Genomic DNA, 14,375 nt, shown 5'->3' with positions numbered 1-14,375 from the left:
CTTTCTGACATCAAAGAAAGGGTGGAGACACTCTCTTTTCTGTCCTGATGTTGGTCATGAGATCATATGAGACTGAACTGAGTCATGAAACTCCAACCTCCCATCCGGTGAGATCCCTGGTATTCTCTGTATGAGTGGGAAGAGAGGTTTAAAGTCAATCAAGATGTCCTGTTCCCTGGGGTCCTGGCCCTGGTCTGGTGGTCTTCTCACTTAAATACTCCCTCCATGAAGCTCAGGGCTCACCTATGATTTATATGCTAAGGATACTCAGGTCTCTGGCTCTTCTGAGAATTCTCTGGTGAACCCCAGATATGTATGTGCATCTGACAGTTAGAAACTTGTAGTCTTTTTAAATCCAGAAACATGATCCTCCTCCTTTATTCCGTGTATTGGCTTCTTTGATTACCCACATCAGAAGTCTGGATGTCATCCAAAAATTGTTACCTTACTTCTGCCTCACTTGCCCACACCTCACATATACTTAGACCAGGTCCTGCCGATAATGCCTAATCTGTGTCCATCCTCTTCTCATTCCTCCCCTGACACACCGTCATTCCCGCTATGTCCATCTGAATCCTGCTTTGTGACATTATTGCAGGTGTCCTCCCATGGCCTCCTGTGCCTTGCATTGCCCTCAGGCCACCCTCTGTACTGCTGCCAAGGTGATTTTTCTGGTATACAAATCTGATTGTGCCAGTTCCAATCTTAAAATTCTTTGGTGGCTGTCCTTTAATTCTGTTTGAGTTGACCATTTACCACAACACACAACACCTGTAATCTCCTGCCCCTCCAGGCTTACTAAACCCTTTCCTCTAGTTGTCTACACCAATTTATGGTTTTGCTATTGGACACGGTTCCACCCTGTGTTGCTTTGTTGTATCTCCAGAATTCCCCTTTCCTTTTCCACATCTGAGAAATGTATCCTTTAAAGTGTACCTCATTCATTGTCCTAGGGAAACTCCTATGTTTATTCCAAAGCTTAATTCGGGTGCCCCATGGCCGTTTATCTGCCCCTGTGGCTGTTAATCACATGGCACCATCATGGTCAATTATTTGTCTAAGCTCACTTGCAGTGCTGGCTTCTTCAAGTCGGGGACTGTGTTTGAATCCTGGTAGTATCCTCTCCCCTAACACACTTCATAGCACGTAGGAGCCTGGAACACACTTAAGAACTTAGAACAATGCCTGGCACAGTAGAGATTCAACTAATATTTGAATTAATGAGTAATAGGTGTACAATAAATGTTGGTTAAGTAAAAGATAGGGTGTATATATGGCTCTGAGCAATAGAGGAAAGGCTGATATGGCTGCACAGCTCTGTGACCCAGTTCCCAACTCCTTAGACATTTATGTATTGATATGTGCATCTGAATCCCATCTTAACATCAAGCTTATCTCCCGCAAATACTTCCAAGAATCTTTCCCCTCTGGCCATGCCATATTATTCACTTCCTACCTTGAATTCACTTTCATACTTAGATGAGTAACTTAGCTCCTCTTCTTGGAGTGCTTTCCTACCATTGTTCAATTTTGCCTCTGAAAATTGTACCTATTCTTTTTGTCCTAGCCTAAAAGTCTCTTCCTCCTGGAAACCTCTGGTATTTCACAGTTTAATTCATTCTAACCCCGTTTTTACTTTTATGAAATTTGAAATCTCTTCGAATTTTCCTATCCTATTTTGTAATAGTTACTACCTGTTTATCTCAACTGGACTGTAAGCTGCTTGAGGGCAGGGATCCTATTTTGCTTACAATGCAAGACCTTGCACATAGTAACTGTTGAGTGAAGTTTGTTGGATTGAATTAATAATTTTCAATTATTGATGCTTTAGGTGCTCTGGAGGTTTTCAGTAAGTAATTCACTGAGATTGCTCAAATTTCTAAACCTAAAACATTTTTATATTTTTCGATACTCATTGTTTAACAAATGTTTATGCGTCTGTGCCACATGTTTATTATATGTGGACAATGCACTATGCTAAGCTCTGAGGATGCAATAGTTTCTTAGACAGATATGGTCATTGCATCCATCCTGGAAGTTGTAGTTTAGTAGGAAAATCAGGCCAATCATACAACAACTATTTATTGAGTGCCTACTTCAGTAACAGGTACTGGAGATATGACAGTGAGCAAAAAGAGAAAAGTTCCCTTGTCCCTTGGAATATGCTGTCTAGTTGGGGAGACAGGTTAAATAAACTAAACATACTAACAAATATAACCTTGAGTTAACCCATGCTAAGTACTCCGTGCCATGAGAATTCAGAGCAAGTTGACCAAGACCTGGAGGTTAGGGAGGGCGTCTTACAGTTGAGCATCAGCTAATCAGCTTAGCAAGGAGAGAGGAGAACATCTAGTGTCACTGCCCCAGAGAGAGCAAGTGGGGATGATGGGAGATAGGGCTAGGATTAATTAATACATTATAATTGCACACCAAATGCTCTTTTTAGAATTCCTCATTCTCTTGGTGTATATCAGAAATAAATGTTTCCTTCAAAATGTTATATTTTTAACACAGTTTAACTTCTCTCTTTCAGTGTCTATGGCATTAGAATAAGAGTTATAGTAAACAGTTAAAAAAAAAAAAAAAAGTTCACATATTGGCTGGGCATGGTGGTTCATGCTTGTAATCCCAGCACTTTAGGAGACTGAGGCAGGAGGATCATTTGAGTTCAGGAATTTGAGACCAGCCTGGCCAACATGGTGAAACCCCATCTCTACTAAAAATACAATAATTAGCCATTACAGGTAGCACATGCCTGCAATCTCAGCTACTCAGGAGGCTGAGGCAGGAGAATTGCTTGAGCCCGGGAGGCAGAGGTTTCAGTGAGCCAAGATGGTGCCACTGCACTCCAGCCTGGGTGACAGAGCAAGACTCAGTCTCAAAAAAAAAAAAAAAAATTCACATATTAATTGCATATAGTATTTAAGTTCAGCCCACTTTTCTAAAAGTAACGTAAATGGCTTTTCATGAGAGAAATTTTAGTATAAAGGCAGGTGGAGAACCTTTAAAAAATATATGGCATTTCTAATAGTCATTTAATCACTGGCCTGAGGAAAACCTGAGAATAAAAAGGGCCCACTGAATTTAAACACTGGTCACACTCATATTTTTATTTGGTCATGGGTAGTGTATTTATGTTAAAATAACATCTAGAGTAACCTGAATAATCAGGAGAACTTGTATTCAATATAACTGAGTGTAAGAAGAAAGCAATACCAAGAAATATTTTTAAATTGTCTTTTACATAATTCTGCATAGGAAAATTCTGGTATTTAGTAATTGTGGAATTATTTCTAGGTTAATCTTTTCTTCAGCAAATGTAGTAAACTGAGTTGTTAAAGTATATATTAGGTTTAATGCTTTTCACAATGTATAGATAATAATTTAATCATTAACCTAATTAAAATATAGGTTCATGATTATATAACCTAAATGGATTTAGAAAAAGAACTATTTGTACATAATAATTTCTTATAATCTTGAAATAAAATATCTTGCTAGATGAGTGATGTCCTACAAGAAAGATTTCACTGGTCTGTGGAATAATCATTTATTCTCATTCTTCTCAGTATGAAATAGCCTCTCTAACTTATGGGGTGTGAGCACAAGTGGACTCACATATTATTCTAAGGTTTTTGGCCTGAGCAACTGAGTGAATAATTCCGCCATTTTTGAAATTGAGAAGATACCGGAAGGAACACCTTTTTTTTTTTTTTTTTTTTTCAGAGCAAGGTTGATATTAAGAATCCTGGATCTGGTTTTCAGAGAAGATCTAAGGCTGAAGGTAGACATTTGGGAGTCAGGATGATATGGGTGGGAAGGTCATGAAGGTAGCTATGTTGGAGCCTCTTTTAGCTACAGAGTGAGTTTAAATAGTGCAGAGGAAAGGTCATAGGAAAGTGGCAACTAGCCCATGCCAACATTTAGAGTTTGAAAGAATGAGAGGAGGAGATTCAAGCAAAGGAGAAACAAAGGAGGAAAGCCAGAAGAATGTCTTGGCTGCTGAGTAAAGAAGCTGTTCAAAGATGGAGTGATAAGTTATGTCAGTGGCTGCTGAGAATTTGAGAAGTTGAGGACTGAAAATTCCCATCAGATTAGAAAACATGGAGACTGTTGATGGCTGTGATGAGGGTGGTTTCATCAGAGGGGTGTGGACACCAACTACATTGGATTCTAGAGAAAATGGAATGTGAGGAAGCATGGATATAGCTAGAATTAATTTCTGCCCTCTAAAATTTACATGTGTTGTCCATTATGTATTTAAATACAGTGCTAATATAACAAGGAACATTCATAAACAGTTAAAGAGATAAAGTATATTATTACGACTGTACTTCTTGTAAGTACCCACATGCTTCATATTTAGTCCAAGAAAACCATTCCTTCCACTTTATATCTACTTATATTATAAAATGTTCAATTGGGCTTAAATACAGGGAAAATTTCCTATTTAAGACACTGATGCTAATTCATCTTATTACATCCTCTGGGCTGGCTGGAGGGAATATATATAAGTATCACATGATAATCTTACATCGTCCTGAGTAGGATGATGTCAGGTCAGACATACCTTTGTTTAAATCCTGACTTCTCTCTTTACTACCTGTGTGACCCCAGCAAGTTACCTAATCTTCTAAGCCTATTTTCTCAAAGGTAAAATATGGACAGTAATGACATGAGGATAAATTAAGATATTATGTTTTAATTATTTAGCATAATGTCAAGCAAATAGTAAAGGCTCTGTAAACGGGTGCAAATTTGCATTGCCAGAATTACTCTTGTTCTTGAATTGGTCATAACTTAAATACTATGCAATTTAGTACACAGAAGATAGATCTTCTAATAAAGAACAGAAAAATGAGCTGCCTGAGAGTAAGCCATACCTTATAAGCCATAGTTTTTGGTTTGTGTTACTCTGTCCATGTTTATTTCTTGGTTTGTTTCCTCATCTTTAATAAAGTTGTATAAGCATAGTAGGTAAGACAGCAGGCTCTGTAGAGCAGATTTGTAATCTTAATCCCCTGGAATTACCTGGATAGTCCAGCTCTATCCTCTATCTTCCCATCCTTTCATGTCTAATCAGCACTGCTAGTGATAATAGCTAACATGTATTGACTGCTTCCTAAGTACTGAGCACCGTTCTAAAGATTTTATAGCTGTTAACTGATTTAAACGTCGCAGCCCTAGGTAATAGGTACCATTATTACCTCCATTTGCCCAGATGAGGAAACTGAGGCACAGAGAGGTTAAGTAACTTGCCCAAAGATGACACAGTTGGTAAACAGTGAAGCTGGGATTCAGTCAGGCAGGCTGGTCACACAATTTTCACTCTTAACCACTTCATCCTGATTCCACTTGGGATGATAAGATTGCATTACATTATCACAGCTTTTCTGTGGTGCAGATCGTAAAGTGGGACCAGTATCCTTCCCCAGCAATTAATGAGTGGCTGATGATTTGTGTTGGGGATCAAGGTGTTTCGTCCCACCTTCAGTCACCAGGGGGTGCCATTCAGGTAGGTTTATGAAAACACTGAAAACCAAAGTGATGGTATTCTCTTGATTAGCTATAAATGGTAGTCATTAAGATGCAAGGTTTTGAGGGTTAGGTTCTTTGGTGCTTATACCCAAAGAAGAAAGAGCCATTTTTGTATTAAGTCATCTAAAAAGTTCTCATATGCTTAGCAAGAAAGCTAAATTAAGCTCTGCACTGGGTAAAATTATAAACATGCTGTCTGCTCCAGATGAGTAAGTGAATATAAATAGAACAATTGGTACACATGGCCCTAATGGTATAGCTTCCCTGTTCCCTATGTAATGTAAATCATCAAATGTGAGCATTTCCACCTGACAAACTGTCAGTCTCAGAAGAGCACATTCAATACATGTTACACAACAACCAAGATTGCCCTTTTCTTCAGCGTGGTGTTTTTTCTTTCCACATCCAGCAGTTAGTACTAAGGCCTGAAACCCTTAGTTACAGAACAAAGTGGCTTAGCAGTAATCGAGCCTGTGTGAGGCTAAGGGAAGAATAATGAACATTCCCTGCAAGCTTCCTGCCTAGATGCAGGTGCAGGAATCAGGAGGTCATGAATAATGCATGACATGCAGATTAGGTGGTGGTTTCTCCTACTGAGGTTTTGACGTTGCTACCTGCCTGGCTTCTATATGTGGAAAGAAGGCAAAAGAGGATGGCAAAAAGTGTCACAGTTTAAAGACTGAGCTCAAAAAAACATGCCATATCCTTTTGAAGAAATAAAATTTAGGGGGTTGGTAAAGTGCAAGGCTTATGGTTTACTTTATCAGATGAAGTACGGGCCAAGTTATCAGTGTACTTCTTCCCTTTGAGGACAAAAATAAAGCTTTCTTGATTTACCTTTTTAATTTAGGAAACCTTGTAATTATTCGTTCATACACACACAATCAGGACTTCTTTTCCAAAGACTTTCCTAAGGAATTCTTTTCCTGAGACTGCTAAACCATTATAGGAATTCTCCATCTACAGTATTTGATCTATGGATCAGTGAAATTTTCCTAAAAGATACAAATACCTAGATAATGTTGTAATTATGTATTAAACAGACCCTCTTTTTCTTCACTAATGTATGCAATAAACAGCATCAATAAGAGAATACTTTTGTCATTAAACTTCACCCAGTGGAAGTTTCATGAAGTAGTTTCTTTGTACTCCTAGGGTTAAGGAGGGGACAATATAAAAAAAGTAAACGTCTAAAGGATAGAGGACAAATTAAAGAACTGTGAGTATTTGGGGCTGATTAAACTTTATTTAAATAGTTAGGATTGTGATACCCCAGTGAGGGTATAGGGAAAGTTCAGGAGAATTTCTTGCACTTCCTCTTAGGTCAGGGGGCTTTAACCGGGGAGAAGTTTTTTGGCTCAAATATCCATTTTAAGGATTGTATTTCAAGCAGACAGAAAGTAAGAAAGTAAAAGAATAAAAGAAAAAATTACGCTTGCTACCTTTCGTACAATTTTTATGTACTTTTATTGCATTTCCCCCCTCTTTGTCCAATTTGGGATACTGGATTATGAACTGGCTTTCATTTCTAGCTGAGTCTGTCATTTCCACTAGGCCCCAGTTTGGCTGGACGCCAAGACCAACAGGTGATCCTTGTAGCTGCAAAACAGCAGGAAGTGGGCCGTGCTTGAATGAGACAGTTCACCAGAGGGGCTGTCTGGCCTCTCTCCATCTTTCTGCATAATTAACACCCCCTCCCCCATGCCGAGCAGAAAATCTGTGCTGAGCAGCTCAGCTGCAGCAGCCATTGAGAAGCACTGTAAGGAAAAGAATGTTAATAAGGGATGTTGGAAGAAATAAGCCTTCCGAGTGCAAAGTGCAGTCTGGCTCTGGGTTTAGGGAAAGACTGCAGTTGGCCCTTAGGCGGGGCTGGAACTTCTTTATGTGTTTCGGAATGATTTTTACTTACTAAATAACTAGAGAGCTGAGTTTCTTACAAACTGGACTTTAAGACCAGTTTTAAATCCCCATTTTTCTTCTTGTAAATAAGAGCAATGTATGAAGCATAAAGGGTGAAGGTAATATAAGCTAAGACTGCTTAGATCTCACAAATCCTGGCTAAAGATAGACCATAACAGGAAGCTGGCAGCCGGAAGTAGGGCGTATTGTTTTGCCAGTTAGTGACCCACAAAGAGGCGGAGGTTTACTAGCTAGGCTTTGATTGGAAGATAACAGCAGTTTCCGGAAGCTTTAAGCTCTTTCCAGTGGATGAGTCCAACCCTGGAAGCTTGGAAAGCAGTATATTCTTCACTTCTCCTTTATCTGGCTAAAATTTTGAACTGACTTTACTTTCTTCAAAGCCCAGTGGTAGCGCATCACTTCCAGAATGAACTCCTCCTAGGAGTACCTATTCACCCTTCCTTCCTCCCCGGTGCCCGCAGATTCTGTCGCAGCATATTTGAATGACGTTGTCTTGCGTCCTAGAGTTTTAAATATGGTAGAATGAAAGAGGGGGCACTTAGACGCCTCTTTGTGCCCACCCTCATGGGAATAGGTATAAAGAGGGCTTACTGAACCCAGGCACCATACCTTAGATAACTTTTACCCACTCTTGTACCTGGCAAGGGTTAGGTATTCAGTAACTTTTGTTGGACTGAATGAGTGCATCAGTCCTGCCTCTGGGAGTCTTCAGAGCGAACATTGTGACAGACCTGTTGTCTTGAGAGTGGTTAAGAAGGAAAAAAGGACCACAGATTTGCAGGCATAGGAATTTAATTGCATCATTTACTAAGAGTGGATCAAGTTCTGGGGATTTTGTATTAAGCAATTCTAAAAGAGATTATTTATAAAACAGATGCCATTTTTTAAATTTGCAATTGGGAATATGCTTTTTCAATAACTGGATTATTCTCATCTGTCTACAGGGTACATCCGTCCCCAGTATCAAGGGTCCGGGGAAATCGAATGAATAATCAAAAGTTTCCTTGGTGAGTATACAGTCTAATATGAGAATTTGTAGGTCTTACGGGAAATTTTAATAGGGCTTATGTTAAAATTAAGAGAATTCCTACTTCTCTATACAGAGTGCATTCCTGCTAACTGGACTATGTGGTCTTCCTTTCCTCTGGACAGTTCGAAATAAATATAGATAGAGTTCCTTTCCAGCCAAAACTCTTCATTCACCAAAAACCCTGTGTAACTTTTTTTAAAACAGATACGACCTAAAGTTCCTAAGATTATAAACTCTTACCTGTTTTAAAGAATGTTTCCTTTTTTTCCGAAGATATGTAGTCCCAGCTATTTCTCAGATGCCAACTTCAACTTCTCACAAAGATTTTCACAGTTAATGAATCTGTTACACTGGTTTTGGGGATTACAACCTCAGTGATTTTTTTTCCTTGCCGTAGCCTTAAATATCCAGGATTTTTTGGTTTTTTGGTTTTTTTTTTTTAATTTGGGGAGTACCAAGATCTTCTTTAACTGATGGGTTCTTGAACAAAAATATAGATGGAATTTTGCAGAAACAACCTGAAAAGTTATTTCAACCAGAAAACATTGATTATTGATTCTTTAGAGAAGCGATTTAAAGTGTTTCACAAATATTTCATGTGAAACAGCAACAACAAAAATGTAGGCTCAATATGTGTATTTGGTTATATTACTCCTTTCCACAAAATTAACCTTTTAACACAATGTATTGTTAAGCAAAAAAAAGAAAAATTAAAAAAACAAAAAAAAATGAACTATGGCTGTATTACTTCAAAGATGAATGGAAATTCCATTTTACTTCATTGAATTATAGTTAGAATGAGATTTTGATTAAAACTATGCCTTTTTTTTTAAGTATGGCAAGATGATTACCAAAGATTGAGCTTCCAAATTAATTTTATTCCTAAATCAAGATTATTTTTAGACACAGAATAATGACACTTTGAATTTGAATCATGCCTAATCAGCTCACCTCCCTTCCCCCATTAAATCTAATTAATTCTCACAATAGCTTGGTGATGTTGTTAAATATTGTGCTTTTCTTTTTCACAGAGGGGGAAATGGGGCACAGAGGATACAGTCATTTGCTTATACCTTGCCTTAGAGCCGGGGCATCCTTCCTGGTTTCTTACCATTGCTAAAGCATATTATCCCCTGTCCAGCTTGAAAAGCTAAGGGGATAATAATATAATGGTCATTACGTAAAAGGAAAGGGAGAAATCCAGTCTGTTGTTGACTTCGCACACCACAAGCTAATGGGTAGACTACAGAATTGTCAGGTATGAGATCCAGTTTCCGCAACTTGGTTCTCAATGGCTAAGTGTAAAACATGAAGTAAATAACAGTTTCTTTTCTTGACTTTTCCTCTCTGAAGTATTGAAGTAATGATGTTCCTGCATAATTCATAGCATGTTATTTGTTTAGTAAGTGTAAACCACTTGTATCTCCAGAGAAGTAATCCATGAAAAACAAAAGTGATGTTTACTACTAGCCTTGAGAAAATTCAACTTTTATTTATTCAGCAACATTTATTTACAGTTCCAGGCACTGTAAGAAGCACTAGATTAGAAAGATAAATAAAACATGGTTTCTATCCTCAAGAGCCTACCTGTCTTGCAGGGCAGATGTGTGTGTGTGTGTGTGTGTGTGTGTGTGTGTGTGTGTGTGTGTGTAATGTCACATACACAGACACATATACGATATCACACAAGCACATAATATACATTATGGGTAATGCTCTAAGGAGATATATTTATAATATAATGTTTAGAAGGAGAAGTTAGTGGCTTTATTTAAGACGAATTTGAGAGTTAATACTCGGGAGGGGGTGAAATATAAAGGAAGGAACAAGACTGTCAGAAAATCCATCCCAAAGAAGAAAGCTTTTGAGCAAAGACCTAGAATTAGTAAGAAAAGCAGGGTTGAGCTAGTGTTTCCTTTATAGATTGATGCATGCATAGAAAGACCTGGAGATAATTCCAAATTGACTCTAGTAGGAGCATACATGAATTTAATACGTGTACTTTATTTGGTCATGAGCTAGCTAAGATTTCTATGATATATACTATCTTGAATCTTCCTTAGGTAAATACTGTGAGTCTAGTATATGGAAATAAATCACCTGGTTAGGAAGAAGCCCCATGAATCACCCAGCCTCTACTTCTGGTAAAGTGATAAACACTTATTATTTCTTTGTGAAATACTGGCCCTGAAAATTCAGAAAGTTTAAAGACTCGTGTTGGCAATGAAGACGAAGGGAAAGTGATAGTCGCTCTCCCCCATCTATCAGCTGGGTAATTTGTAGGATTAGATGTCAAGTTCAACACTAGCTGGGCTGTGGCTTGGGTTCAACCTGGAAACACTGTATTTAAGAAGGAGAAACGGTGATTTTTTTGAAGGTAACTTAGAAAATACCCCAATCAGTTAAAAAATTGTGTTCATCAAATAAGTAGTTAAAGTTCAGGAAAAGAAGAAAAGCCTCCAACTTAACACTATTAAGGTATGTATAGGTAAGGTATGAAAATCAGTAGGTTGGGAAAGCCTATGGCTGTTGTTGAGCTCCCAAGCCAGTGTTTATTATCAAGTTAAGGTCATTTAAACTTTTAACTAGCGTTTTCTGCATAATATTGTTATGAGAGGTGGCATCCGCTGGCCTCATTCATGTGGGAACATTTCCCCTGAAGGTGAAGAAAATGAATATCTGTATAAGGCAAACAAAATCCTCTGGAATTGAAAGTGTGGTAATATTGCACATACCCAGGGAGGAGATGAGAGTGCCAGGGCCTAAGAGGTCCAGCAACATATATTGGAGTGGAGCCAGGCTTGCTATAACTGTCTGCTAACTCCAAGGGATTAAAGAATGGCAATAAGAACTTCATGCAGGGTATATTAGCACCCCAATAACAAATACCAGATCATTGTACAACTCACTTACTATTGAATTAATTAAAGGTAGCAAGCCAGGCCAGACATAAACTCTGTTCATCAGAAAGTTTGTCCCCTCAGTACCACCACGCACTAGGAATATTTACTGATTTGAAGACTGATGAAGCCTTTGGGGTTCAGCCATGTGAATTTCATTCTCTATTTCATCAGACCACTCCTCTTTCCTTCACCCTTGGCCCTAAATGGAGGCGAGCATGCCTTCCTTTCTCCAATGACGATGGGAGGGAAGTAAAAACCTCTTTTCCTTCTACTCATCTTAGGTTATTGGCTGGGGCCCTGTGTAAATTAGACTGGTAAAAGACAGATTAGCAAAGAAAAATGAACAGAAGTTTATTAACATGTGTATTTACATGCGCATGGGAATGAGTAACCCAGAGAGTTGGTTAGAGCTTGGACTTGTATAGCATCTTAACCCAAAAAAAAAAAAGTTTTTTAGAGACGTGAAAAAGACAAAAGGATTTTGAGCTTCCAGGGGGTAAAATCATAGGAAGGTAAATATATGGGAGACACTAATGGAAGATAGGGATAGTGAGATGTGTTGTGCAGATTCCTCTGATGCCGTCTCTGGGCTGATATAGGAGAGTTGTCTCCAGTGATTGCCTTGCCCTTCCTGGTAGAAGGAGGGAGAGCAGAGACCTTTTCTTGTGTCTCCTCCTTTTTCATTGCCTGTAGCTCATAATAATTCTTATGCCGAAGTGGCAAATTTTTAAGTGGCATATTCTACTACCCTTCATGTTATAAACCATTTTTAGAATATTTGCCACTCTTTCTTGCATACGATAATGCCAGAAAAAAACTGTTTTTCTGCATTTGAGGCAAATGTAGAAAACTTCTTATTAGAGAGTTGAATGTGAAGATAGATTTTTCTTCTTGGCAGTTCTTTTTAATTGAAACGATTATATCCTGATATCAAACCCACAGGACAGCAACTGTTTCCAGGTCATATTCAGCTGTTTTATTCCTAAAGACATGACAGAAATCTGTAAGCTACATTTTGCTATGTCTGTGTAGGCTGGCATAGGACAGGGTGGTGTATAGTGGGAAATATCTGTGAACCAATTATTGAAGTTGGCTTAAGGCTCCAGAAATTTCCAGAATCCATGTTCGTATTCTAAAGACATGCACATTTATATATGCTCATCACTTGCTTTTTTTCTCTCCACTTCTCACTCTATCCTGCTCCATTTTTAAGGTTTTAAAGGACTTGGACATGTGTCGTTGCTTGATAATGGTGATGGTAGTGATTGTGCTGTGTACCTAAAACGTGTATCAAGGGCTGTTATGTAACAGTGGTAGTGGGAGTCACATAATGCAAACTTTATGGGCCATTTATATGATAACATAGGAAATAAAGCATTATTAATAGTAATCATTGGCCAAATATGGTGGCTCACACCTGTGATCCCAGCACTTTGGGAGACTGAAGCTAAAGAATCACCTGAGCCCAGGAGTTTCAGACCAGCCAAGCAACATAGTGAGACTCCAGCTCACTATTTTTTATTTACTTTTTAAAATAAGCCAGGCGTGAGGTATGCATCTATAGTCCTAGCTACTCAGGAGGCCGAGGCAGGAACCTTGAGCCCAGGAATTCAAGGCTACAGTGAGGTATATTGTGCCACCGCATTCTAGCCTGGGCAACAGAGCGAGACTCTCTGAAAAAACTATATATGTAGGAATTGTCGTTAGTAAAATTGAAGTAATTTTGTAGTTTTCTCTAACCAATTAGATGCTGCCACTACCAGTCTCAATTATTATTTATTTATCACTGATGTGCCTAAGATTTTATGTAGCTATATACACAAAAATGCTCCAGTGTTAATGAAGTCTCTAGGCAAATTATGATGCATTCTGGGTGTGAATCATATTTCACATTTGGGTGTGAAAAAGTTCTGTGTCACAAATTTTTGTGGAGGGCAGGAAGAGCCTTTTCACACTTTAATGTTTTAGTGTGGATCTATGGTGCTACAGTGAACTTAAATATTTATATTCATACAGTTACAAATGTTAGACATGACTTCATGGAATCTTTTTGAGGGATATAACTAGGAGAGTTTTGTCATAAAAATAAGAACATTCTTTCTTGCTTAAACCTTTTTCCTTAACAAAGGAAGGCACTGAAGTTGTTGATACTGGAAATCTCTCAGAAATCTAATGTAGAACAGCCTTTTGAGGAGGGACAGAGCATTTCCAAATTACCAACTTCAAGGCTATAAAGGAAATGCAAGCATCATCAAGTGCAGTTCAACCTCCTTACCTTACAAATATAGGCCCCAAGACAAAAATGTTACATGCCAAACCCAGGCATCAATCCAAGCTTCTCTGTGCCTGTTCATCCAGGCCTCTGCATGCCTATCCGGTAGTCTTTCCATGACGTGGCAGTTGTCCACCTGTGCGGAGATCAAGAGAAATGTGAATGTTTAATTCATTACAAGCTAAGCAGAAGGCTTTTGCCTGGGAAATTCCCATTAGATTGATGGGATGGGAGAGCAAGGAGAAACAGGAGAAGCTTAATGAAGACATTGCTCCTCACACCAGTATGTGGCACTTACTCCCTGCCAAAATGTTTACTCATCATCTTGCAGATCCTTGCATGCTCATTATTTATAGATAATATTGATTTTGTTATTTTAATTACCAGAGTATTTCACTGCCTGCCTTCTTGACTTACAGAGCAAAAATTATATTATGCATGGACTTTAATATGTGGAAATTCCAGTTCCTAGAATGCAACGCCTTCATGGTCTTTTTAAGCCATGCATGTTGGCAAATAAGTCACAGAAGGTTACCTTTGGTTTGGTTTGGAAGCATACTCTCTCCACAGTTTGATAAGAGATTTGGAATATGGGCCATAGTTGATGTCATCGTTAACCTACTTGCAAGTTCTCTGTATATGTATTGAATTATAATAAAAAGAAGTGCCTGCAGGGTGATGTTACATTTTAAATCCCTCCAAATTCCCATCT

General features: G+C 38.4%; 1 protein-coding gene across 12 annotated transcripts in view; it reads left to right on the top strand.

The window, feature by feature from the left end:
* KLF12 (Kruppel like factor 12) overlaps nt 1-14,375 on the top strand; it is a 453,886-nt gene that overhangs the window by 364,489 nt on the left and 75,022 nt on the right. For all 12 annotated transcript variants that reach the window (XM_017951303.3, XM_031655900.1, XM_017951311.3 and 9 more), the window contains one exon: nt 8,403-8,465. In XM_017951303.3, the coding sequence (XP_017806792.1) occupies nt 8,403-8,465 (63 nt within the window). The remainder of the gene's footprint in view (nt 1-8,402; nt 8,466-14,375) is intronic.

This window comes from Papio anubis, chromosome 15, assembly GCF_008728515.1.
Source record: "Papio anubis isolate 15944 chromosome 15, Panubis1.0, whole genome shotgun sequence".
Lineage (NCBI taxonomy): Eukaryota > Metazoa > Chordata > Mammalia > Primates > Cercopithecidae > Papio > Papio anubis.
Note: the sequence above shows the minus strand (reverse complement) of the source record. Positions and strands in the feature narration are given on the sequence as shown.